Below are 27,564 nucleotides of genomic sequence, written 5' to 3'. Positions count from 1 at the left end.
TTATAATTTTTTAATCATAAATACATTTAAAAAAAAAACAATAATTACACTGTGCAACGGCCGGATGGGTATTGGACCAAACCCACTCTTTTGTAGAGATTGAGGCTTATGTAGACAAAGTACTATCTCCGTTTTTCGAAGTTAGCCTCCAAAAAATAGATATCGGCTTTCGAAATTCTACATTTGAATGGCTGAATTCTTTTTTTGAAAAATTACAGTACGAGCAATTCCAGTGCAGACATGAAAGTAGTAGCCACTATCATGGGACTATCTGACTTATCTACTCTGATCGTATAACAGCTGTTATACTAAATTTCTCAAAAAAAGAATTCAACCCTTCAAATAAAGGGAAAGAGCGGACCACCACCACATTTTTACTTTTCTGAAAACTGTTGTAAAAACGTTGGCGATAACAGTTTTTTGAAAAAAATATTTTTTGGCTTTTGGGGAGTGTTTTGGTCGAAAAATTTACCCTTTCGTCATTTTTTTTTTTTTTTGCAGGCACGAAAATTATTTTTTTGGGTATGCGTAGTGGAACTTTTTTTCCTGAGCCCAAATCCTTTCGAAAAATCAATGGCGCGATATCGGTTAATAAATCGACCCAGTCTAATGCTCATATTGCTTTATACAATTGTTTTTGTTATTGATATTAGAGAAAAATGCCAAAATTTACAAACGGCGACGGTTACTAGGACATGTTTCTGAATTTCACTTCTTCATCAGCTAGCTTTTCGGAAGCAATGAAGGCAATTGGGATAAAGTTTACAACAACTAAGGCATGACGTGGCTGAATGGGGGAAAGGCTTTGAAGAGATTTACAAGGTATAATCGAAACAGCTGTCGCCTTGTCCGTCCTGATGTCACGTTGTTTAAATTTTTCCCAAATTATTAAATAAATTATAAATTAAAAATTGCTTCAAATAAATGTTTTCATACATTTAAAAGCAATAAGGGCAACCCCGCTTAATTCTTAAAAAAACTTTTTTACTTAAATCATCCTGTTAATATATCTTTTTGTCTCGCTCAGCCTCAAAATCGCACACTTTGCGCTGTTCTGACGGCTCGGTTAAGGGCAGACTGGTTGAATAAATTGAAGGATGCGATGCCGGTAAGAATTAGTTCGATTGCACAGAAATACGATTCATTGTGTGGCACGCAAATGCGAATTGAATGCCACATGCCAAGCGTCTACAAATAAATACAACACAATGAAGTAAGTTGTCCGTCCCCTCTTCTCATTTAGGTCCACAAAGGTGGTCGTGTGCGCGCTTGAAGTGCTTTTGTTGACAACATTTTTCTAGACACAGGCACAAACATACTTATTTATATTTATAAAAGCATACTGTGTATGTTAAGTTTGCACAAACAGCTGACGCTGCGGCCATCCCCAATTTACCATCCCCTACTATGGTCTTGGGCTGCATCCTCATTTCGATCCTCATTCTTCATCATCCTCATCTTTGGCGTTGGCAACACATGCTTTTGCCTAACCCCGACTACTAGCTGCAGCGGAGACTCATATCTCTTCGTGCAATTTTTTTTAATACCATTTTTTTCATGTTTGCATCTTTGATATTAAAAATTTAAATGGTTTTCATTTAATGAATAAGTTTGTATTTTGTATGCAACCAATTTTTTTTTTTTGCAAGCAGGAAGGAATGCTAAGACACGACGGAAGAAAGGGAGGTAGGAATAACAGCTGCATTTTGCGTTTTATACGTCATTATTATTGCAAGCAACCCCCAGCAGCCGAAACAGGAACCGGATCAAACGGACATACGAACGGACATATGATCTTGCAGTTGTCAACGGCTGCAAATTATAACAACAAAAAGTAAATGCATAGATATGTATATGCACAAATATGTACTTATATCAAGATAATTTTTAATCAAGAGTGAAGGGAGTGCCGAGTCCCTATTTCGTCGTGATAACCGACGCCAATAAAAGACACCAAGGTAAGTCACGTCTTTCTTCACTTAAAGGCCTTGGGGAGTCCTATCAATGTTGATGGTCATTTGCCGGATGCAGATCCGGTACTTTCCGGTAACATGCCCGACCATCTCGGGAACGACTTGGTATGGCCACATGCGACCTTCTAGGCCATTCCGCCCTCCCATCCCCTAGATCCATGAGGAGTTCGGGGTCGCCAGAGCCTCGGTTGCTAATGAAACAGGATTCGCCACGGATAGGTGAAGTTGACAATTGTGTTGGAGAAGCTATATTTTGCGCTGGCAACACCTTGAGAGGGTTGCGCTACACAACCCCTTGAATCTGTTTGGTATTTTAATCGCCTCTTACGACAGGTATACCTACCGTGGGTATATTCTAACCCCCTAACCCGCTGAGGGCGGTGGTGGTTGTTGTCGATGGTAAGGCTTTGGATAAATTTTACAAGTTGTTGAAAAGTAGCTCTATTTTCTTTGCTAGTGCAAATATTCCGCTTTGACTTAACATAAGCGTCCATATTCAAGAGAGAGTGGGACAGGTAGGAGTAGAGGGAAAGGTCGAAAGAAAGATGAAGAAAAAAAGGGGAAGAAAACTTGAAGGAGTAGAAGAAAATGGGAAAATGAATGGAAGAAATAGCGAAAAAAGAAAAAGGAATGGAACAAAGAAAAGAGGGGAAAGGAAGCCGAAAAAAGAGAGGAGGAGTAGACTAAAGGCTGGGAACGAGAGAGAATGAAGAAGAAAAAGAAGTGGAACCGTTATGCTCGGTTTTCATTAGGTCAAATTTGACAACAAACATGTGAATATTAATGAAAATGCCATGGCATACAACGTGAAATGGCGTTTGTCATCTGTTTTGACCACAATGTGACACCAATAACTGAAAACAGCAATTATCCAGCAATGGCAAATTTGACACTCATATTTCATTTGCCAAATTGGCAGCCGCCGTGGTGGGGTGGTAGCGTGCTCCGCCTTCAACATCGAAGATCACGCTCCGGGCAAAAGCAACATCAAAATTTTAGAAACAGATTTTTCAATTCTGAATTAAATTAATACAAAATCCTACCGTGATGTTTTACCGCACACTGCTTTATCAACTTCTAGTCAGTAATGAGACATAATGGAACGGTTTTGACCCCAACTGACCTGCGGGTCAGCTTTGAGGCAGTTTTTGATGTCAGTCAATTTGAATTAGGGGAAAAACAAGAATTAGAGTTAGAGCAACAGTTAAGCCACAAAGCAAAGGAGAATAACGATATAGAGAAAGAATGGAGTTCCAGTTATGTATAGTATTCGCAAGGAAGTCTAGACAGCGATACAGATATTGAGCAAGAGTCGGAAAAAACACAGCTTCTGGCTTTGAAATTGTCGAGAAATTTACTTTTTATAAGGCTGCTTTACCGACGAGAAACAGAATTGAGCTTCTGGATCACGTCAACGATTTTTTCTAGTCACACCCCTTTAAGCGCAAATACCAAGGCAAAAAATATCGCCTACAAATGTTGGTCCCCATTGGAGCCAGTTTAAAGGAGACTCAAAAAATCTGGAAGGAATTATGCCCGAAAGTTTTACCCGAAAATCTGGCGGATGACGGTAGATTTCAAGGCCAAAGCAGATTAATGCCAGAATTATAATCGCCTGGTAAATAACTTACAGAGTGTACTTAAGTTGTGACGCCTAGCACTCTTCCTCATTTCTAGAAAACAAACGAACAGTCGAGCCGTACAGACGTGTTGTGTTATCGCTCTGCAAACTTTATTTTGTTTTACCTGGTTTTCTGTTTTTTCTGCCAATACTGGTGCAATGGATAGTTTTCTTGCTAAGTGTGATGAGAGTTTTGGCCGAAGTGAGACTCTAATTGTGCCATGCGGTGACTTTGGTAAAAAATTTGTCCATCGTACATGCTGTGAAGGCAACATGTATACATACGATGTAGAATTGCTAGCTAAGAACCGGCATCTCAGTTACTTGTGCACGGAATGCTTAAATGCCTATGACAAGCTTTGTAAGGCATATGACACCGTCTTAGCGTCACATAAATTTGGCCTAGAATCTTACTTACTTACTTAATTGGCGCTTAACCGTCTAAACGGTTATGGCCGTCCAACAAGGCGCGCCAGTCGCTCCTTCGCTCCGCCAACCGGCGCCAATTGGTCACACCAAGGGAGTTTAAATCGTTTTCCACCTGGTCCTTCCAACGGAGTGGGGGCCGCCCTCTACCTCTGCTTCCATAGGCGGGTTCCGATAGAAACACTTTCTTGGCCGGAGCAACATCTTTCATTCGCATAACATGGTCTAGCCAGCGCAGCCGCTGCGTTTTAATTCGCTGCACTATGTTGATGTCTGCGTATAGCTCGTACAGCTCATCATTAAATCTTCTTCGGTACTCGCCATCGCCAACGCGTAGAGGTCCATAAATCTTTCGAAGAACTTTTCTCTCGAACACTCCCAAAGCCGCTTCATCTGCTGTTGTCATGGTCCATGCTTCTGCCCCATATAGCAGGACGGGTACGATAAGTGACTTGTAGAGTATGATTTTCGATCGCCGAGAGAGGACTTTACTTTTCAATTGCCTACCTAGTCCAAAGTAGCATTTTTTGGCAAGATTGATTCTTCGCTGTATTTCAGTGCTGATGTTGTTGCTAGTGTTGATGCTGGTTCCCAAATAAACGAAGTCTTTTACTATTTCGAAATTATGGCTGCCAACAGTAGCGTGGCTGCCAAGGCGCATATGCGCTGACTCTTTGCTCGATACAGCAGGTACTTCGTTTTGTCCTCATTCACCATCAAACCCATCTTTACCGCTTCTTTTTCCAGTTTGGAGTAAGCAGAACTAACAGCGCGGGTGTTTAGGCCGATGATATCAATGTCATCAGCATATGCCAGTAATTCCACGCTTTTATAGTATATTGTTCCAGTGCGGTTAAGTTCTGCAGCTAATATAATTTTCTCCAGCATCAAATTAAAGAAATCGCACGATAGGGGGTCACCCTGTCTGAAACCTCGTTTAGTTTCGAACGGCTCGGAGAGGTCCTTCCCAATTCTGACTGAGCTGATGGTGTTGCTCAACGTCATTTTGCACAGCCGTATAAGTTTTGCGGGGACACCAAATTCAGACATAGCGGCATATAGGCAGCTCCTTTTCGTGCTGTCGAAGGCGGCTTTAAAGTCGACGAAGAGGTGATGTGTGTCGATTCTCTTTTCACGGGTTTTTTCCAAGATTTTTCCAAATCTTGGCCTAGAATCTGCCTTGCTTGCAATTAATGTAAAATTTAATCTTTTGACTGAACAAATTGCTGAAATAAAAAATGATATTAACATTCATGTTAAATCAAAAGCTAATTCTCACAAAAACAATGAAGACTGTGTGGATGAGACGACTGATGGTATCAATAAAACGTCAAGTGGTGTCAGCTCTCTCAATGCTTCGAAAACATTGCGCAGTGATATTAATAGCTGCGCGCTTACACATGTGTCGTTGTCGCCATCTCTTGTTCTCCCCGTTCAACAGTAGTTACGTTCCATTGAGACTTGAGCGAGATACGGATAGAAATTTAACATGCAAATGAAACAACAACGTTGTGATCCTGATATTTATCTGGTTCAATTTCTGATCCGTATAGCAGTTCTGTTCGTTTCGTTTTCTGTAGTAGATTTTTTGACAGCTAACCACTTTTGAGTTGGTGGCACTCATGGCTCAACTATATGGTTGGTTCATCTCTACAGCAACAACATACATTTGTTCACATTGCCAAAATCAGAGTGTTGCTGTTAGACGAATGGAATGGAATGAAAACATAAAACTTAGCAGCATTTGTATGTAGTAAGAAAATGTTGTAAATTCGTTGGTTTCATTTTAAGTTTGCCATCTCCTTCTGACAATCCCTACTACAGTGAAATGAAAAAAATAAAATCAGCTGGTGAGATGAGCCAGCCATATAGTTGAGCCATTGTAGCACTGAACTAAATATGTGTACATTTGTGTATACATAAAAGAATTCGCCATATTTAAAAGCAAAAACACTGAAAGAGTAAACAACTTGAAGATGATGTAAGGAAAATAAATAGTTTGCTTACGTGCGAAACTATTTAAATGTTAATAATTCTATCAGTATCTTAAAATTTTGTGTACGTTTCTTCTTATTTTCAACAAAACAGATGTTTTATATTAGTGCTGCCAGTTCTCATAAAGTTGATCCAGATCGTTCCAATGAGATTTGAGCCAGAGCCAGAGCTCGATAAACCAATGGAACGGCCCTAGTGTGTGCAATGTCATTTTTTCGACGTCCCTTATTTTAGCGGCGATAGGTTGGCGGAATAAGTTGAAAATTTTACATAATTAGTAGCTAATTAAATGCAAATTAAGTGCGAGAAAAAAAAATTTATAGCTTTACAAATTTTTTTTTATGACATTCTGCGCTAAAATAAGACTGAAGTTAGCGAAACCAATCGGCGAAAGGTTGGCGGAATAAATTGAAAATTTTACATAATGAGTACCTAATTTATTGCAAATTAACTGCGAAAAAAAAAAATTTATAGCTTTACAAAATTTTTTTTATGACATTCTGCGCTAAAATAAGAATGAAGTTAGCGAAACCAATCGGCGAAAGGTTGGCGGAATAAGTTGAAAATTTTACATAATGAGTACCTAATTTATTGCAAATTAACTGCGAGAAAAAAAATTTATAGCTTTACAAAATTTTTTTTTTATGACATTCTGCGCTAAAATAAGACTGAAGTTAGCGAAACCAATCGGCGAAAAGTTGGCGGAAGAAGTTGAAAATTTTACATAATGAGTACCTAATTTATTGCAAATTAACAGCGAGAAAAAATATTTTTAGCTTTACAAAAATTTTTTTTATGACATTCTGCGCTAAAATAAGACTGAAGTTAGCGAAACCAATCGGCGAAGGGTTGGCGGAATAAGTTGAAAACTTTACATAATGAGTACCTAATTTATTGCAAATTAACTGCGAGAAAAAAATTTATAGCTTTACAAAATTTTTTTTTATGACATTCTGCGCTAAAATAAGACTGAAGTTAGCGAAACCAATCGGCGAAAAGTTGGCGGAAGAAGTTGAAAATTTTACATAATGAGTACCTAATTTATTGCAAATTAACAACGAGAAAAAAAATTTATAGCTTTACAAAATTTTTTTTTATGACATTCTGCGCTAAAATAAGACTGAAGTTAGCGAAACCAATCGGCGAAGGGTTGGCGGAATAAGTTGAAAACTTTACATAATGAGTACCTAATTTAGTGCAAATTAACTGCGAGAAAAAAAAATTAAATTTATAGCTTTACAAAATTTTTTTTTATGACATTCTGCGCTAAAATAAGACTGAAGTTAGCGAAACCAATCGGCGAAGGGTTGGCGGAATAAGTTGAAAATTTTACATAATGAGTACCTAATTTATTGCAAATTAACAGCGAGAAAAAATATTTATAGCTTTACAAAATTTTTTTTTATGACATTCGGCGCTAAAATAAGACTGAAGTTAGCGAAACCAATCGGCGAAAAGTTGGCGGAAGAAGTTGAAAATTTTACATAATGAGTACCTAATTTATTGCAAATTAACAGCGAGAAAAAAAATGTATAGCTTTACAAAATTTTTTTTATGACATTCTGCGCTAAAATAAGACTGAAGTTAGCGAAACCAATCGGCGAAAGGTTGGCGGAAGAAGTTGAAAATTTGATATAATTAATAGCTAAGTAAGTGCAAATTAATCGGGGACAATTTTGTCTCTGATGTAACGTGAGTTACCATGGAAGTGCCCATATGTATGTTCCAAGGCGCCGTCCGTGGAATTGATTGATTTAGATCTATGTATATGGTATAAACATACATATGTCATGGCGCCGCAGCGCAAATGACCAATTTCTTATGAATTACTGTGTGACATCCCAGTAAGCCGCTGAAGCTGCCAAGTATCAATACTTTCAACCTAACATTTCACCTGTGAGGCTATACAACTTCAAGGACTTTTCTCCATGACTAACGCACGGCGATGGCCGCCTACTCGTACCAAAGAGGATAAATATAATAAGAGCCGCCACTCGTTATTTTTTAGGCATTTACTCGATGTAAACTGCGAGGTAGTCGCTACTTTTGTTTTATGAGGGACATTTTTGAATTTCCTTCCATTTATCCATGCGGTGTTGTCACTTTATGCAAACGTGTTTTTTGGAAAGAGAATTAAATAATTAATTAAATACAGTCGGAAAAATAAACACAAATACCCCATGAAAATGTGTAGAAGACATTTATAAACATCTCGCCCAAAAAAAAGTAGCGACTACCTCACAGTTTACATAGAGTAAATGCCTCAAAAATAACGAGTGGCGGCTCTTATTATATTTATCCTCTTTGGTACGAGTAGGCGGCCATCGCCGTGCGTTAGTCATGGAGAAAAGTCGTTGAAGTTGTATAGCCTCACAGGTGAAATGTTAGGTTGAAAGTATTGATACTTGGCAGCTTCAGCGGCTTACTGGGATGTCACACAGTAATTCATAAGAAATTGGTCATTTGCGCTGCGGCGCCATGACATATGTATGTTTATACCATATACATAGATCTAAATCAATCAATTCCACGGACGGCGCCTTGGAACATACATATGGGCACTTCCATGGTAACTCACGTTACATCAGAGACAAAATTGTCCCCGATTAATTTGCGCTTACTTAGCTATTAATTATATCAAATTTTCAACTTCTTCCGCCAACCTTTCGCCGATTGGTTTCGCTAACTTCAGTCTTATTTTAGCGCAGAATGTCATAAAAAAAAATTATGTAAAGCTATAAATTTTTTTTCTCGCTGTTAATTTGCAATAAATTAGGTACTCATTATGTAAAATTTTCAACTTCTTCCGCCAACTTTTCGCCGATTGGTTTCGCTAACTTCAGTCTTACTTTAGCGCAGAATGTCATAAAAAAAAATTTTGTAAAGCTATAAATATTTTTTCTCGCTGTTAATTTGCAATAAATTAGGTACTCATTATGTAAAATTTTCAACTTCTTCCGCCAACTTTTCGCCGATTGGTTTCGCTAACTTCAGTCTTATTTTAGCGCAGAATGTCATAAAAAAAATTTTGTAAAGCTATAAATATTTTTTCTCGCTGTTAATTTGCACTAAATTAGGTACTCATTATGTAAAATTTTCAACTTATTCCGCCAACTTTTCGCCGATTGGTTTCGCTAACTTTAGTCTTATTTTAGCGCAGAATGTCATAAAAAAAAATTTTGTAAAGCTATAAATTTTTTTTCTCGCTGTTAATTTGCAATAAATTAGGTACTCATTATGTAAAATTTTCAACTTCTTCCGCCAACTTTTCGCCGATTGGTTTCGCTAACTTCAGTCTTATTTTAGCGCAGAATGTCATAAAAAAAAATTTTGTAAATCTATAAATATTTTTTCTCGCTGTTAATTTGCAATAAATTAGGTACTCATTATGTAAAATTTTCAACTTATTCCGCCAACCCTTCGCCGATTGGTTTCGCTAACTTCAGTCTTATTTTAGCGCAGAATGTGATAAAAAAAATTTTGTAAAGCTATAAATTTTTTTTCTAGCTGTTAATTTGCACTAAATTAGGTACTCATTATGTAAAATTTTCAACTTCTTCCGCCAACTTTTCGCCGATTGGTTTCGCTAACTTCAGTCTTATTTTAGCGCAGAATGTCATAAAAAAAATTTTGTAAAGCTATAAATTTTTTTTCTCGCAGTTAATTTGCACTAAATTAGGTACTCATTATGTAAAATTTTCAACTTATTCCGCCAACCTTTCGCCGATTGGTTTCGCTAACTTCAGTCTTATTTTAGCGCAGAATGTCATAAAAAAAAATTTTGTAAAGCTATAAATTTTTTTTTCTCGCAGTTAGTTTGCACTAAATTAGGTACTCATTATGTAAAATTTTCAATTTATTCCGCCAACCTTTCGCCGATTGGTTTCGCTAACTTCAGTCTTATTTTAGCGCAGAATGTCATAAAAAAAAATTTGTAAAGCTATAAATTTTTTTTTTCGCACTTAATTTACATTTAATTAGCTACTAATTATGTAAAATTTTCAACTTATTCCGCCAACCTATCGCCGCTAAAATAAGGGACGTATTTTTTCGACCGATCACCTGTTTTTGCAAGTGTTAATACTGCTGTTAATAACGGTGGGCCATCGTCTACATTGCTTTCTACTGCTAACTCAGATAATGAAAAGGTAGAGTAGCATAGTCTTATGCACAACACCTCGCGGCTCCAGCTGTAATTGTTAATAAATCTAAATCTACTGTAGCAAATACCAATGCTGCTGATACTGCTAATTATGCCACTGCTAATAACATTTCTGATAACCTTAATGCTAAAGACATTGCCAATAAAACTGCAAAAACTGCAAATGCCCACGCTGCTGCTAAACACATAGCCGCTGAAAAGTCAACACGAATCTAAACCTACACCCTTGGCTGTAAACAAGATTTCTCACGATAATGCAACATTAAATGTGGCTGCTAACACTCAAGTTCAAATTACTGCTGTTAATGATATAACAACCATTAATGACAATGCTGCTTCCAGCTCCACCAACACAGGTGGTGATTCTACCTCCGCCGCTGTGCGTTTGCCAAATGTTGACAATGCGCAACTGAGGCAGGTGACTGCCGTGCCGCCTCGCAGGACAATTTTTGTATCTCGTCTTTATTCTTCGCTTATGGAAAATGATATTATTAAGTATATAGAAGATAAGCTAGACCTTTCACAACCTATTAAAATAGGTGTATAAATTTAATTTTAGTTATGATAGGGATATTTCATAATTTAAAATATCAGTGCCAGGCGCTTATTTTGATAAAGTTCTTGAACATACATTCTGGCCGAAACATTCAGTTATGAATTTGTTTACAAAAAAACCTAACGCCGCAGGAACTTCAAAAAACTCAAAAATCTCTGCGGAAACAGTGAAAAAATAACCATCACCTACCAAAATGTTCGTGGCCTAATATCGAAATTAAGTACCTTTTTTCTGAATAATTTTATTTTTACTTCTCAAGTTATAGCTTTTACTGAAACCTGGTTAAAAGCTGATAATTTTAACTCTGAACTCTTTTCACGTAAATATGTAGTTTATCGGCGTGATCGTGAATCTAGAGCAGGTGGTGTCCTTATTGCTGTTGACTCGACGCTTCCGAGTTGCTGCTATTGGACACCACAAATGACATTGAATTTATAGCAGTAAAGCTTGCCTTGAACAGTTTTAGTTTGTTTATCTGCTGCTCGTATATACCGCCACGATCGGATATACACGTTTATACATGTCATAGCACTGTTATTTGTAGTTCGTACTCGCAATTGCGAGACAAAGACCGCCTAGTAGTTCTTGGTGATTTCAATTTATCATCAGTAAATTGGATCAATACCATCTACTCAAATTTTATGACTCCCACTACTCAGCACGAGTTTTTAAATAGCCTGCCAGATACATCTCTTCTCCAAATTAATAATATTTTACATTCTAAAAGGAAAATCTTAGACTTAGTGTTTACAGATGACTCTGCGGGTATTACTCTAACCCGAACTCCCCATTATCCCTTCCTGAAGACCCTCTTCATCCTACGCTTGAGATAGTACTGGATGTTGTTCAACCTGTGATGCTCGATGTTTCTAAGCCGAATTCCCGACCGCGGTCAAGATGTTTTTCAAAGACGAATTTTAGTGAGCTCAAAAAATTGATTTCTGCCCATGACTGGTCGAGTCTGCGTGTACAGACGTTGAAACAGCGACTTCCTTGTTTTATAGTTCTCTTGATGCTTTCTTTGAAAGCTGTGTCCCTCTTCGTTATTCCAGTACCACCACGGGTAAACCACCTTGGTTCTCAAAGCAACTATTAAGACTTGATAATATTAAATCTAGACTCTATAAGAGTTTCAAAAGATCTGGTAAAGCTATTGATTTTTCTAAGTATTTAGTGGCGCGCTCCAATTTTCATCGTCTTAACCAGCAGTGTTATAAAGGTTACTTATCATGTTGCAAATTCCAATTTACTAATAATCCGAAACGTTTCTACAGATTTGGTAATTCCAAAAGGAAAACTTCAGGTTTTTTTTTATGGGTGCAAAAACGCAAATTATGATCACGAAATCACAGATTTAATTGCTGAACTCTTTAAATCAACCTATTCATCCCAATGTGTCCAGTCTAATCTATATCCACATTGCTTGGAAATTTCTAATAATATTTTAAACCCATTTATTGATAAAGACACTGTTCTTAATAATCTTCTTGCATTGAAACCGATATCTTCACCGGGTCCAGATGGTGTTCCTAGTTGTGTACTTAAGTACTGTGCTGTCAGCTTATCAGAGCCTATCTTTAAATTATTTAAACTGTCTCTGGAATCCGCATCATTCCCATCTATTTGGAAACAATCGTTTATTATACCTTTGCATAAAAAAGGTAGTAGTCTAATATTGAGAACTACAGAGGCATAGCTAAGCTCTCAGCTATCCCTAAAACCTTTGAGCATATAATTACATACCAGCTTCAATACCTGTGTAGCTCTTTAATATCACCTTGTCAACATGGTTTTGTGCATCGGAGATCAACTACTACCAACTTGCTTGAATTTACGTCTTTTGTTATGAATGGTGTTTTAGATTGCAAACAAACAGATGTAATTTACACCAACTTTAGTAAAGCATTTGACTCTGTTAATCACGAGCTCTTAGTTTACAAACTTGATATTCTGGGTTTTCCAGCGTCTTTATTAAGTTGGATTTAAAGTTATCTTGAAAATAGGACTCAGCGAGTCTTCTTCAACAACAATCTTTCAAAGTCGTTTGATGTAACTTCTGGCGTGCGCCAGGGTAGCCATTTGGGTCCATTACTCTTTACCCTGTTCATTAACGACTTACCAAAGGTTATATTACATTCTAGAGTTTTTATGTATGCAGATGATGTAAAACTCTGTTACACATATCTGCCTTCGAACTTGTTCTGTTTTAATCAGCTTCAGGCCGATCTTGACTCACTTCAAAGCTGGTGTACTGCAAATTTACTTTTTTTGAATTGCTCTTAATGTAAGCAAATGACTTTTCACCGTGTGAAGCCGGTCATTTCATCTTATATACTTAACGGCAACCCTTTGGAGCGGATATCTATTGTAACTGATCTAGGAGTTATTTTTGATCCGAAATTAAGTTTTACCACACATATTTCAACCACTATAAACAAAGCAACTGGTGTATTAGGTTTTATCAAACGTTGGGCTAAAGAGTTTGATGACCCTTATTTCACAAAAATACTTTATACCTCGCTGGTACGTCCTATTCTCGAGTACTGTTCATGTGTTTGGTCTCCAATCTATCAAATCCATGTTGATCGGATTGAGTCGGTCCAGAGACGGTTTTTAATTTTTGCATTACGAGGTCTCAACTGGGAATCAAGTACTCATCTTCCACCATACTGGAATAGGCTTCTTCTAATTAATTTGCCATCTCTAGAGAATCGTAGGGTATTACTTGGCGTTATGGTCATTCACAAGCTCATCATTGGCGTGATTGACTCCCCTGACCTAATCAGTCAACTAAATTTTGCAGTTCCTGCTAGGGCGTCCAGACATTTTGCGCCCTTTCATTTACCTCTATGCTGGAAAAATTTTGCTAGAAACAGTCCCCTGCGTCATTGGTGCTCGCGGTACAATGATTTGTATAATTACATTGGCTTTGAATGTTCGTTTGCCGCTTTACATACTGCTATACTCTTATGTTTAGCCTGATATTTTAATTTTATTTTTTCTTATACAATGCGATGTCAAATGTTTTATAGCATACTAATTTTCTATGTACCTTTTTTAAATTTTTTAATATTAAGAATGGCTCTGTATTTACGTATATATCTGTCTATTACAATAATTAGTCGACCGCTTTGTGTTTGCGTCGACTTTAAATAAATAAATAAAATTAAATTAAATTATATAGGGAGAGAGAGAAGACGATTCCTAAGCGCTGATGATGGAAAATCGTTTTGGCAACCGACTATAACGATGTGAGAATAGTCGTGTCCCGGCTAAAGAATAGCAAAGAGCATGCAACATATCCTATAAAAAATATAGGCGGATAAGCAGGTGCCTCCAGATAGGAATTTAAGCATGCTTCACCCAATCCAATAGAAAGGTGATCTCGCAAACCGTTCTAATTGGTGCAGAATCAGCAAAACCCCGCCACTGTTGGCAGGCATAATTTCGAAACAGTAAGGGACTTTGCTCTATAAGTCACTTATCGTAACCGTCCTGTTATATGGTGCAGCAGCATGGACCATGGTAACATTAGATGAGTTGGCTCTGGGAATGTTCGAAAGAAAGAAACAACGCTAGCTAGGTCATGTTATGCCAATGAAAGAAGGAAGTTCCAGCCAAAAATTTATTCTTATCGCAGCCCGCCTATGGAGATAGAGGACGGCCACCAATCCTCTGGAAGAGCAAGGTAGAAAACTATTTAAATTCCCTTGGTGTAACCAGTTGGCCAATTAACCAGTTAGTCCAACGAGAAAACTACTGGCGCGCCTTGTTTGATGGCCATAACCTTTAGAATGGTGAAGCGGCAATTAAATAAGTAAAAACAAAATTTTATACAAAAAATACTCTAAATAACTGAGGTGTTTTTTTTTAGCAACTTCGAAAAATAAAATTCAAATAGCTGATCCGCTTACTAAGAATGACAGACTTAAGATTTCTTGGAAAAATGCAATAAATATGTAGGATAATTTAAATTTGAAATATGTCCCATCGGGTTTAGACCATCGCACTGTTCCGTTTGAATGGAGCCAATCCTGCGACTGATACGTTCCCACGAACTCGTTCATGTTCGAACTTAGCAGCACTAAACCGAACTGGGTCTATTTTTTATAGAGGTATGTAGCCACTTTCTTTTGCTTAATCTTCCCAAAATGCCTTTTTATTCACTATCAAAATTTTTAAACTACTATTTTTCGTAATAATCATTACATTGGCGGCCACCGTGATGTGGTGGTAGCGTGCCCCGTCTACCACACCGAATGCTCTGGGTTCACACCCCGGGTGAAACAACATCAACATTTTAGAAATAAGGTTTTTCAATTGGAAGAAAATTTTTCTAAGCGGGGTCGCCCCTCGTCAGTGTTTGGCAAGCACTCCGATTGTATTTCTGCCATGAAAAGCTCTCACTGAAAACTCATCTGCCTCGCGGATGCTGTTCGGAGTCGGCATAAAACAAGTAGGTCCCGTCCGGCCAATTTGTAGGAAAAAATTAATTGTAAAAAGGAGCACGACGCAAATTGGAAGAGAAGCTCGGCCTAAAATCTCTTTGGAGGTTATCGCGCCTTACATTTTTATTTATAATCGTTACAGCTTAAAGTAGTTGAAGAGAATAGCATTTTCTAAGGGTAACTCAAGCAAAACCATACTAGGGTTGTGACAAATATCATAATTATGACAATCGTGAGTACGAAGTCGAGTACTTAGATTGCGAACGTGCACATGTTTAGAGACAATTACGGTATTCACGTGTTATCAGATATTTGCCGTGGCGAATCCTATTTCTTTAACGGCGGAGGCAATGTCACGAAGACCATGTAGTCTGGAATGCAAGCACTGCTCAAAGGCCGAGGCTAAAGAAGACATTATAGATGTCCGGCTAATGACTATAACGTGTACGGATGAATGGGACAAGGAACAACTAAGCAAGTGTCAGCTTGAAGATACAGATCTGTCACATGTTATGCAAGGGCTCGAACGAAACGAAAGACCAAGCAGAGAGGAGATGTCAGCAGGGAGTCCCATTGCGAAGTCATATTGGGCACAGTGGAACAGTTTAGAATTGATATCCGGTTGCTTGCATCGAGTATGGGAGAGTGAGGATGGTCAATGCAAGAAGAAACTGATAGTTGTTCCCAGGAAGAGGATTCCTGACGTGCTCAGCGAGCTGCACAATGGTCCAAGTGGAGGTCATCTAAGAATCACGAAGACACTCGAGAAAATTAAGCAGAGATTCTATTGGGTTGGTTACCGTCAGTCGGTCACCGAGTGGATTGCCAACTGCGAGGTATGCAACAGAGCGAAAGGGCCCAAAACCCGAAGTCATGGCCAGATGAAGCAGTATATTTCAGGTGCACCATTTGAAAGGATCGCCATGGATGTCGCAGGTTCATTTCTTACTTACAACCGCGGAAACAAATACGTACTGGTGGTTATGGATTATTTCAGTAAATGGCCAGAGGTATACCCAATCCCAAACCAAGAAGCAGAAACAGTAGCAGAAGTGGTTAAAAACGAATGGGTTGCAAGGTATGGTGTACCAATGGAGTTACATTCTGACCAAGGCAGGAATTTTGAATCAGCTGTGTTCCAAGAAATGTGCAAGAAGTTAGGCATTCGAAAAACACGGACAACTGCATTGCATCCTCAGTCCGATGGTATGGTGGAACGCTTCAATAGAACTTTGGAGGAGCATTTAAGGAAAGTAGTAGACAAGTACCATAAGGACTGGGATACACACATATCATTATTCTTGATGGCCTACCGATCGGCAGTACATGACACAACGGGCCAAACTCCCGCAAAGGTAATTTTTGGCAATGACCTTCGACTGCCAGCTGATTTGAAGTATGGGATATATGCCGATGCGGAGAGGAATGTCAAGAAATCCACTGGTGTCTTGGAAGAAGAGCTGAGAGAGATACACGATCTGGTAAGGCAACGAGCAAAGATTATGAGTGACAAGATGAAAGCGAGGTACGATAAAGCAATTAATTCGGAAGGGTTTCAGGAAGGAGATTTGGTGCTGCTATGCAACCCACCACGAAAAAAAGGTTTGTCCCCGAAATTGCAGCGTAACTGGGAAGGCCCATACAAAGTTGTAAAACGGATCAACGATGTAGTGTACCGCATACAAACCATTGGCAAACCACGAAGCAAAATGAAAGTGGTTCATTTGGAGAGGCTAGCAGCGGTTAAATCGAGAGATTTGTCTAATCGGGACGATCAGACTTAGGTGGAGGGCAGTGTCACGAATATTAGCAAAACTAAGGAGTGCTGCCGTCTCTAACCCGGTGCTAAGCAGTGACGTGAATGCACATCAATAATTCAATCATTATGTATCTACATAAACGAAACAATAACTGCGTCTACATATATGTACCATGTACGTATACGAGCAGCGGAGAGTCAATGCACTAACACATGCATATATCTGAGATACTCCTATAAGTATGCAATGAGAAAAACTATAAAATTGTGCAATTGTAGTTACAGCTGAGAAGTTTGAGAGCTACTGGACTAGTAGATTCTGGAAGCGCCTAGAAGATGTATACAATTGTGCAATTTTAGTTATAGCTGAGAAGTTTGAGACCTCATGGACATTTTTCCAGTATTCAATATTGGAGTTATTTATTCAACAGTTTAGCGATACGAACCTAGCAAAAGGGCAAATAAGAGGATTTCCAGCAAATTCGTTACAATATATATATATATATTTTTTTTTTTTTTTGATATTTCGTGAGTTCTGCGCCTCTAAAGGCGTTCTGAAGTTATTGTTAACCATCTGCAGCTCTCACTTATTTTGCAAATTTGCTTCTTTGGCATCCTTGAAACTTAGAAACTCATTTTGCAGAAAACAAAATTTAAATTTTATGACAAAAAATTTATATTATGAAGTTTTTAAATTATGCTTTCGCATAGTTGAATGCGAATTATTCGTACATGAAAATATAAATATTTGCATCATTGCTATTAAAAAAAAATACAATTTTCTTTAAAAAGCAGGTAAAATAGTCACTGATCGCAGCGCATGCGCACACACAAAAACGTGTGTGCGCTGTGTTACAGGAATACCCAGGTAAATACCTTTTGCTACATAAACACAGTTCGATAGCCCTTCTGAGACTAACCATTCGAATGTCTGATACTGAACCGACATGTGTGCGCCATAATGTACAAGAATCTGATGCATCAGAAGCAAGATTTTTCAAAATAACAAATATTTACAATAGTTTTTCCGCATACGAGGGTTGCTATTTATATTTTGAGCCTAATAATGAAAAGACAGTAATTTATTATCGAAAATGGCTTTATTGTTTTTCGAAGTATTCTCCATGATAATCAATACACTTTTGCATGCGTCCAGGCCAATTTTCGTAGCACTTTTTCCACTCCGTTTGAGGTATCTCCAAAACATGGTTTTTGAATGCATCAACGGCTTCTTCAGGCGTTGGCCACGCAATTTATTCTTGATTTGCGGAAATTAAAAGAAGTCATTTGGCGCCAAATCAGGGCTGTACGGAGCGTGACTCATTAATTCCACGTTTTGGCCAGTCAAATAGATGGTTGTTTCAGCCAATGTGCGAGAGCTGGCATTGTCATGATGAAGAATGATCCTTCGTTGCCGCTTCTTCTTGCGTATTTCACTATTCGTAATTCACCGTTCTTCGTTGCTCTAATGGCACGGTAGCCACATGTCCAGTTATTCCGAAGAAACGGGCGATCATTTGCTTCGAAGCTTCTTCGCGCACGAATCACTTTTGTCGGATTTGGCTTATCTTGGAAGACCCATATAGTGGATTACTGTTTTGTTTCGGGATAGTACGCATAGATCCAAGATTCGCCACCTGTATAGATGTTATATACAGCTTTTTGTTGCACAACAACTGATTTTGGACGACCTTCATGACTTTCGTCCCTGAGCGAACGGCGGCCACGATGGAATTCGTTATACCAGCGTTTCACAGTGGCAAAGGATGGGGCTCATCACCAAAAGTGGAAGTAAGTTGTTCAATTTTTAAGTTACTGTTAACAACACAAGTTGTGCTCAAATGTCAAAGTTTTCCGAAGAAGATTATGCTTAAAAACATCAAACTTTCAATTGAAAACGTCAGATGGCGCCGGCAAACAATTAGTGTTGGCAAGGCTCAAAATAGCAAATAGCAACCCTCGTATCACAATCATTTACGATAGTTTTAAATAATGTGTAATATAAGAGATAAGTGCACACCTTAGCTTTTTGATGGTGCGTAACCGAAGTGAAAACACATACTAGGGTAGCCCTTATTTTTGAAGATCAAAAAACATATCTCTTTATGACGAGACACCCACAAAATATGTAGGTTATTGTTGCACACAAGAGGTTTGTTAAGAAATATTATAAGCATAGTGCAACTTTGGGAGCATAGTATATCATACAATGTTTGGGAGTAGCAAAAAAGAGGAATATTGACAATAATATGTTTTGGTTAACTAAGCAGTTTTATTATTGATGAAAAACACAAATCTAGCGATGCTCGGAACGACATTTTTCTGAGTTATTACATCTTCGTCAGTTACATATCCTGGTACTGAAATTCGATCTCATGCACCTTCACCTATATTATCATAGAAGCGTTTCTATATCTAATATTTATGTATGCCCTACGGGTTAGTAGTGTAATGTCTCTAATTACCAATTTTTCCTTTTACTTTTATACATTCCATTCCTTTTCAAACAAACTTTTGTTAGTCCCCTCTACGATATACATACTTATGTATTTATGTAGGTATTTAAATGCCTCTTTCAAGGATATTTTACCTTTATGTCCTGGCGTTTGTTATTACGGCTAACTTTTAACGCAGCGCCGTTAGGTATTGGAGTTTATCTTTTTATTTCTTTTCCCCATGATTCGATATGGTACTTATTGAAGCTGTAAATGAATAAAGATAGGTAGGTATATGCATGCATACATATGTACATGCTCGCCCTCCGATAGATATACATACATATATACATATGTACATATAAATACATGTGTTGAGCAATGCGTAGAATTCCCCTTGTACTTATTATGAATGCCAAAACCCGAAAATGGACTTTATAACATATGGTAACGTTATATCCTCGAAGTTTAAACAACTGTGATCCTTTATATAAATACGAAATACTGTGCTCCTATTGACATACATTTGTATATGTATGTAAAATCAACCAAGAATGCATTTTGGTATCCTTGGGCGCACGAGCACCGTCAAAAAACAATCAATGGAACGGATGTAGCATTAATGTTGATGAGCTTCGCTATTTCCCTAATTTTTTCCACCCTCTTCATAATTTTAAATATTTTATGAATTTTAAATTACATTTATCTTCCATCGACAGCAGCAGTCGTCACGCCACAGCAGCTATAGCATATGTCCATACCAAAACAAATTTGCTACACTTTCCTGCAATTTATCATCTTATGATACAATTTTAACCTAATGTTAAAGTTGCAGAAAGAGAGCGACGAAATAAAAGGCGAAAATTTCGGAAGGAAATTCCGTCAGTATCTATGGAAGCCGGATATAATTTATGCTGCGGAACAAAATTTAAATAGATTCAAAAGAAAGGAAATAATTCGAAATATTTTAGCGGATTCATTACAAATTTCTAGGATGTACATATTATTTGTTTAGATTAATTGATCGAGCTAAAATCATGGCCGTATTTTAAATCGATGAATGAGAACACCTGCAAACTGATGTCGCATTTGTTCCTTTCTATAGCTGTAATTTTAATCTGAAGAAACTTCAATGTATTGAAAGTAGACGAAATTTCTGGGAAAAAAATAATTTCGGGTTGTTGCACGAGTTGCACGGTGACTGGCGTTAATCTTTATGGTGAACATATCGGCTATATAGTTCTGCAGTTGGAGCAAAGACACTCCCCGAAAATTGAGGAGTGTAACAGATAGGGACAGAGTACTGGTAAGGGTGTCCGATAGGCCCTGGCCCGATTGCAGCGGGTATAAATTTTCTCTAACTTTCGGGTATATGGCTGTATTGTGCTCTAATGACGTAAAGTGAAGCAAACAGTCAAAATCAAGGTTTTAGGTTAAATCTGTGTAAATCAGCGATTATAAAAATCACTTACCGCTTGGCGCGCACACTTGCGCAACTCACATCGGCACCTTACTACAAGGATGCGTCAACGCATTGTTTCGTAAATATTGTTAGCCGTGTTTTCTTTTTACACACGTATACGTTTACGTTTACACGTAAAAAAAAAACGGTCATCCTCGCTTAGATAATGATTAGGAGACCCATCTAGCGGCCGTTGTTAAATAACTAGCTACAGCATAGGGTTTACCTAAAATCGGAGACACAAACCTCTGATGGCCATAATGAATAACATACAGCTGAATCAGTTGCGATGAATAGTGGACACGCATAGAATACATAGAATTAGGGTAGAGGTGAAACAAAGACACATATTTCACTTACAGCTGAGTATAATGCGTATTGAAATTTAGTAGTACTAATTTTATGCGCAGCAATTTCAGAGGTGTATTTAAAGTTTGACGCTTAGCAACCATATAAAGTTTAAGCGTAAACGTCTATAGATGTAAAAAAAAAACACAGCTATTGTTAAAAAAGACAATGCGCCACTGTTAGGGCAGTGAAGCGTTGTCGCACTTCAAAACTATACCGTTCAAATAGTTCGCCTGATAATTCGAAAATTGAATAACTGACCTCATTCAAGCACCTCACAAATTCCTCTGTCGATCGAGACACTGAGATTGCGCCCATTGTTATTCATTAACATCTGACTATTCCCATTTAAGACGCTTTCGCATTTACAATTGACGCTTTTTCATTTAATTTTAGGTGTGTTTGGCGAAAAATACCACGACGAATTTTCCAGCATAAAAATGTATAGAAAAAAGTATCTTACTCTCTCAAAGAACGAAACTTGCTGAGTTTAAGGACAACGAGGACTCAGGGGTATGCACTCCATGCGAAATTTTTGGAGACCTATGCAGTAGATCCACAATGTTTTATTATGTTTCCATATAGTTTGTCAGTCTCACATTTATCTTTTGAGTGAAATGAATTTGGAATCGAACACTGGCGCAATATGCCAGGTTTGAGACAATCTAAGTTACTGTTAGGAGGTTATTAAATTATTTTTTATGTTATATTACTTTTAATCTTATTTCAAAAAGAAAATTTTCTAGTTAGTTATTTTTAAAATTTTTAAAAAGTGAAAATAATAAATAATAGAATAAATTTATTTAAATATATAGTTTAACACTATCCCATTAATATATATATAGAAGCTGGGTATACTATCGAATAACACATGCCGATTTTGTGATCTATCAGCGCAGACGGCGGACCATAACCTTCTGAAATGTGTCGCAACCTCAAGACGCAGGGCTAAGTTTATGGATTCACCATGGCCAGAGCATTCCCACATTCAATCCCTCAAGCCAAGAGTATTGCTATGGTTCATCAAGGAAGTCGGCTTGGATGAGGTGCTGTGGAGGAGATGAGGACACAATAGACCAATGGTCGCAGTCCAATTCTCAATAAATTATCTATCTTCTAAGCCCCCTAAACCGTATGTGGTTGCTGTAATGTTGTTTTACTCAGAAAACAATTTTGTGTACAAAGGGATTTTGCATGGATTAAATTTTGATGTTGTTGTTGTTGTAGCGATAAGGTTGCTCCCCGAAGGCTTTGGTGTTATCGATGTGATGGTCCTTTGCCGGATACAGATCCGGTACGCTCCGGTACCACAGCGCCATTAAGGTGCTAGCCCGACCATCTCGGGAACGATTTATGTGGCCACTTTAACCTTCAGGCCATTCCCTCCCTCTCCACCCCCAAAGTTCCATGAGGAGCTTGGGGTCGCCAGAGCCTCTTCTGTTAGTGAAACAGGATTCGCCGCGGATAGGTGAGGTTGACAATTGGGTTTGGAGAAGCTATATATTGCGCTGGCAACCTGAAGGGTTGCGCTACCCAGCCCCTTGAATCTGGTATTTTAGTCGCCTCTTCCGACAGGCATACCTACCGCGGGTATATTTTGATCCCAACCCATTACTGGACCGGCCAGTTTAATTATTCATAAGCGCGGACGAAGTCCGTCAACCCATATACCTAGATGTTCTACTAAAAAAATATAGGGTTCGGAGGGACCCGGGTGATTTTCCGGTTTTTGTTGATATCTTTTAAACGACTGAAAATTTTTGATTCCCGTTTTCAGATTCGCGATCCTGTCACAAAATGTATTTTGACACGCCTCCAGATATTTTTGGACGTGATTTATCTTTCTTACACCTGTTCAAACAGCGAATGCCGGATGTGAATTAACGCTAAATTCCAATACAAAGTTATTAACTGGAAGCGAAAATACGAAGATGCAATTTCAAATATAGAAAAAACATCCCCCACACACAACAACAAGAACAACCGCGAAAAGATAATGCATACGCATCAGCAATTCTTTCGCAACACCGAAAACCACTACAAACACGCGCTCATACAAAACATATGAAGTGCACGAGTATGCAAAAAAAAAAACTTTCATCGGCAATGGAAATACATATGAAATATTTCCGCACATTTTAAGAGATTAAACAACTTAGTTGTAATTCCAGCAGTATTAGCATATATTTTCCTGAGTCATATTTGAGAGTAAACCATTCCTTGGCTGATATTTGCAAATTTTTAGACTCAAAGATAATCTAATTGGAATTTATTGTGACAAACTTACCTATTTTGCCAGCGGTCTGACCCATGTCTGCGTTTCACTCGTTTATATCTTTTCTAATTTGCTTCGGTTATACAATTGGCACATTTGTTCATATTCATGGTGTGCTTTTCGCCGATAATTTGTAAAGATTTTATAAGATTATCAATGAATTTTCACTATTTCTCTGCAAATGCCGAACCAAGTGCATCACAAAACTTGTCATTTGAATCAGAGGTGTGTTTAATTAGTTGACAGGTATCAGCAGCGCAGTCGGTCGATTGATTCAGTATTACCAACGGCTACACCCGCAGTTTTTTAAAGCATGCCATTTTTAAAAAGGATACTAATAAATGTGATAAATAGCATTTAGGTAATTCACAAGGTCTCCTATTCGCCGTATATGCTATGCTTTAATCAAATTGTATCTTGGAAACCCACAAATCACACACAGAAGATTGCGCATTCATCGCCAAAATTGCCCATAAAAAACATCTGATCTTTTGTTTACAAGCGCAAACCGCAATCTTGTGGATGTGATTTGTGAAGTCAACGGTTCCAATAAAGTCTTCCAAGGCTAGGACGCGACAAATTGAAAAGGTTTGCAGTGTTCCGTAGGCAGAACTTTATGGGCCAGTTAACAGCCGAATGTCAAAAAAAAACCTAACGAAATACGAAAGCGGGCTCTTTTGTTTTTAACACACTAGATTGAAAAAATAACCCTGGATGGGTCCAACGCCGGTTTGGGGATCGAAATTAAATACGCACAGAGCACCTTTCTGAATTATGTAGTGTGTGTGTGTGTGTGTGTGCAACGAATCTGGCAAAATACAGCAACCACAAAAAAATTTTAATCCGATTTTTTGCTTATAGCTTTTGACAGAAATAAAAATTAAAATTTTCGCTTTCGGATTCTAAAACCGGAGGTTGAAACGCGTCTGTTGATGCCACCTTTGATAATTTTTGATAAAAATCAGGTGGGGCACGTAAACGTCTCCAGAAGTTTTTTTATACAAAATATCTGAAATTTTGAAAGAAAGTTTCTGAACTTAATTTGGTAAATAAAATTGTGTTTATCAACTCTGTTGAATGCGATTATCGCAAGCCCCTTTGCAATGGCTCAATAATATTGTTGGCTCATCTCATCAGCTGATTTTATTTTTTATCATTGCATGGTCGATCGGATTGTCAAAAGGAGATGGCAAACTCGAAATGAAACAACACATTGACAACATTTTCTTATCACACACAAAAACTGCTACCCTGCAAAAATCGCGAGTACTCCATGCATGCATGTATGCCGGGATCCAACGATTTTTGCAGGGTATGTTTTATGTTTTCATTTCATTCCATTCGCCTAATACCAACCCTGCAAACATTGTTGGATTACATGTTCCATTTTCTTCATGCTGGAGCATGGTTCAACTATATACAGGTTGGCTCATCTGTAAAGCAACAAAATATGTCTGTTCAAATTGTCAAAATCTGTGTATTGGTGTTGGTGCGAATGGTATGGTATGGAAACATAAAACTTAGCAGTTTTTGTATGCGTAAGTAAAATGTTGCCAATGTGTTGGTTTCATTTTGAGTTTGCCATCTCCTTTTGACAATCCCTTCGACCATGCAATGACATAAATAAAATCAGCTGATGAGATGAGCCAACCTGTACACAATTGAACCGTGATGTTGGAGTACTCTAACAATACTCCTTTGCAATGCGTTTGCGGACCACCATCAGCCGATCATTGTTCGTTTTTTAACGACAGTGATTACGACACGATGACGATCGAACAGAGTTGCCAAAAGTAAAATATTGCATGCAAATAACTAATAATAAAATTTTACTTTGGCAACTCTGATAAAATGTAACAGCGCACTGGTTTTATGTATACATATTATATTAGTTTCTTTATTCACGTATGCATACCCTGCAAAAATTGTTGGATTACGTGTTCCATTTTCTTCATGTTGGAGTACTCTAACAATACTCCTTTGCAATGCGTTTGCGGACCACCATCAGCCGATAATTGCTCGTTTTTTAACGACCGTGATCACGACACGATGACGATCGAACAAAATTGCCAAAAGTAAAATATTGCATACAAATAACTGATAATAAAATTTTATTAAGGCAACTCTGATAAAATACGCACTGGTTTTATGTATACATACTATAGTATAGAGAAATATTAGTTTCTTTATTCACGCAATACTCTATGGAACACTCACAAACAAGGCGAGAGTGGGATCACCTACTCCTCTCCTAGGACATCGCAATGTTAATAGGAGCACATTTTTTGTATGAATACAGATTAGATTTGGAGCAGTCCTATACTCCCAAAGGAGTATTCCTTACATGATTTATAGAGTACTCGTGTTTTTTGAAGGGAATACACAGATTTTGACAATTTGAACAGACATAATTTGTTGCTGTACAGATGAGCCAACCATATAATTGAACCCTGCCCCTTTGCATTATTGAATTTCCAGATATTGACTGGAAAATGTATCAATGTAAACGGTTGTTTATGGCCGCGTAAGAATGAACTCCCCGCCACATAAGTAGTTTGTGGAGATTCCACGTAATTGTTATTATCGAGCGCCACTGACGCCATCTGACATGAAAAAGTAACCAACTTCCAACTTTTGTTGCAATCAAAGCATGAGAAAGACATTTCGAAATTTTTTGTTGCTCTTGTTGTCTTACCGATAAAGGCACTCCCCGAAGATTTTGGGGAGTGTTATCGATGTTGATGGTCCATTGCCGGATATAAATCAGATACGTTCCGGTAACAAGCACCATTAAGATACTAGCCCGACCATCTCGGGAAGGATTAATATGACCACATTAAATCTTCTAGGCCATGCAGCCCCAACTCCCTGGTTCTATGAGAAACTTGGGGCCGCCAGAGCCTCGCCTGCTTTAAATGTGTGTGATGCATTCATATTTGTTACAGGATTCCTCTCGCGTAGGTAAGGTTGGCAATCGGGTTACAGAAGCTATGAAGCTTTATATTGCTTCAACCCTATACAGGTAGTTTGAAACTGGAACTTACAAAAACAAATCAATGGTTGTAATCTCGGGATTAGGGGATGGCAAAATGGCTCGGGAGTCCCGAGACGCGATGCCTTAGTCAATGCTTCTACTTCAGATTGGAAAACACTACAGTGATCTGGCAGCTTGTAGAACCGGTCCTTCTATTACTTTTGTACACGTATGTCGCATAGTCTGCCATTTGGGTGCCCTTGCGCCATCCTTTCACTTCTATTGTGGCTCTAAGAGTTCTATCAAAGCGTAGGTAGAGAATTAAGTAGTATGTTCGTCCAATATTTGATATTTTGATCAACTTGATATCAAACAGCTCATCATTATAATTCCTTCGATACTCGCCGTCGACAAATCGGACAGGACCATAACTCATCCGGAGAACTTTTCTCTCAAACACTCCAAGAGCCACCTTATCTTCTATCGACGCCCTCTATGGTTCCGAGCCATACATCAAGGCAGGTGGGATGAGTAACTTGTCGAGCGTCATTTTTGTTCGTCGGGAGAGGACTTTACTCACTAAAAAGTAACACTTGCTTGCAAGAGTTATTGTTTTCGCTGTTAATGTTGGTTCCCAGATAGACAAAGTCCTTCGTAATCTCGAATTTATACCCACCAACAGCGTTGTGGCGAATACGCCGATTCGACCAATCCAATAGAAGCGACCACTCACTAATGTTCATCAATGTCCTCTAACGGGCGTACGAGGAAACTTGCAGTTAAATAGGGTTGGATCAGAGAGATATGGGTGTTAGAGGCGCTGATTCCATACACATTACAAGCGGGACATACATTGAATAAGTCGGGGTTGATTTTGGATCAGTAAGAGTTTACCCTTTTACAGTATCCAGATTGAAGTTGAGCTAGAGTGACGTAATCCCTGGCATAGTAGTTCGACACCGTTTTATAGACGTTTCGGAGGGCAACTGAGCTCTTAAGTGCCAGATTTTACATAGTGCTTACCGAGATGTCTTCTTAAGTTCTTAGGAGCCGGGGCCTCTTCAATCAGATTTCTGTTGTGATGCACAGGTTTCTGGGTATTCCGTAGAAACTGTTTGTTAGGCATTTCA

The 27,564-nt window shown here is 38.2% G+C and overlaps 1 protein-coding gene across 1 annotated transcript in view; it reads right to left on the bottom strand.

Annotated features, from left to right (window-relative positions):
• neur (E3 ubiquitin-protein ligase neur) overlaps nucleotides 1-23,670 on the bottom strand; it is a 125,856-nt gene extending 102,186 nt beyond the window's left edge. Inside the window, exon 1 of the mRNA XM_067759356.1 lies at nucleotides 23,473-23,670. Within this exon, the coding sequence (XP_067615457.1) occupies nucleotides 23,473-23,497 (25 nt within the window). The 5' untranslated portion in view covers nucleotides 23,498-23,670. The remainder of the gene's footprint in view (nucleotides 1-23,472) is intronic.
• Between the last annotated feature and the right edge of the window lie 3,894 nt (nucleotides 23,671-27,564).

Source organism: Eurosta solidaginis, chromosome 1 (assembly GCF_040869045.1).
Source record: "Eurosta solidaginis isolate ZX-2024a chromosome 1, ASM4086904v1, whole genome shotgun sequence".
NCBI lineage: Eukaryota > Metazoa > Arthropoda > Insecta > Diptera > Tephritidae > Eurosta > Eurosta solidaginis.
Note: the sequence above shows the minus strand (reverse complement) of the source record. Positions and strands in the feature narration are given on the sequence as shown.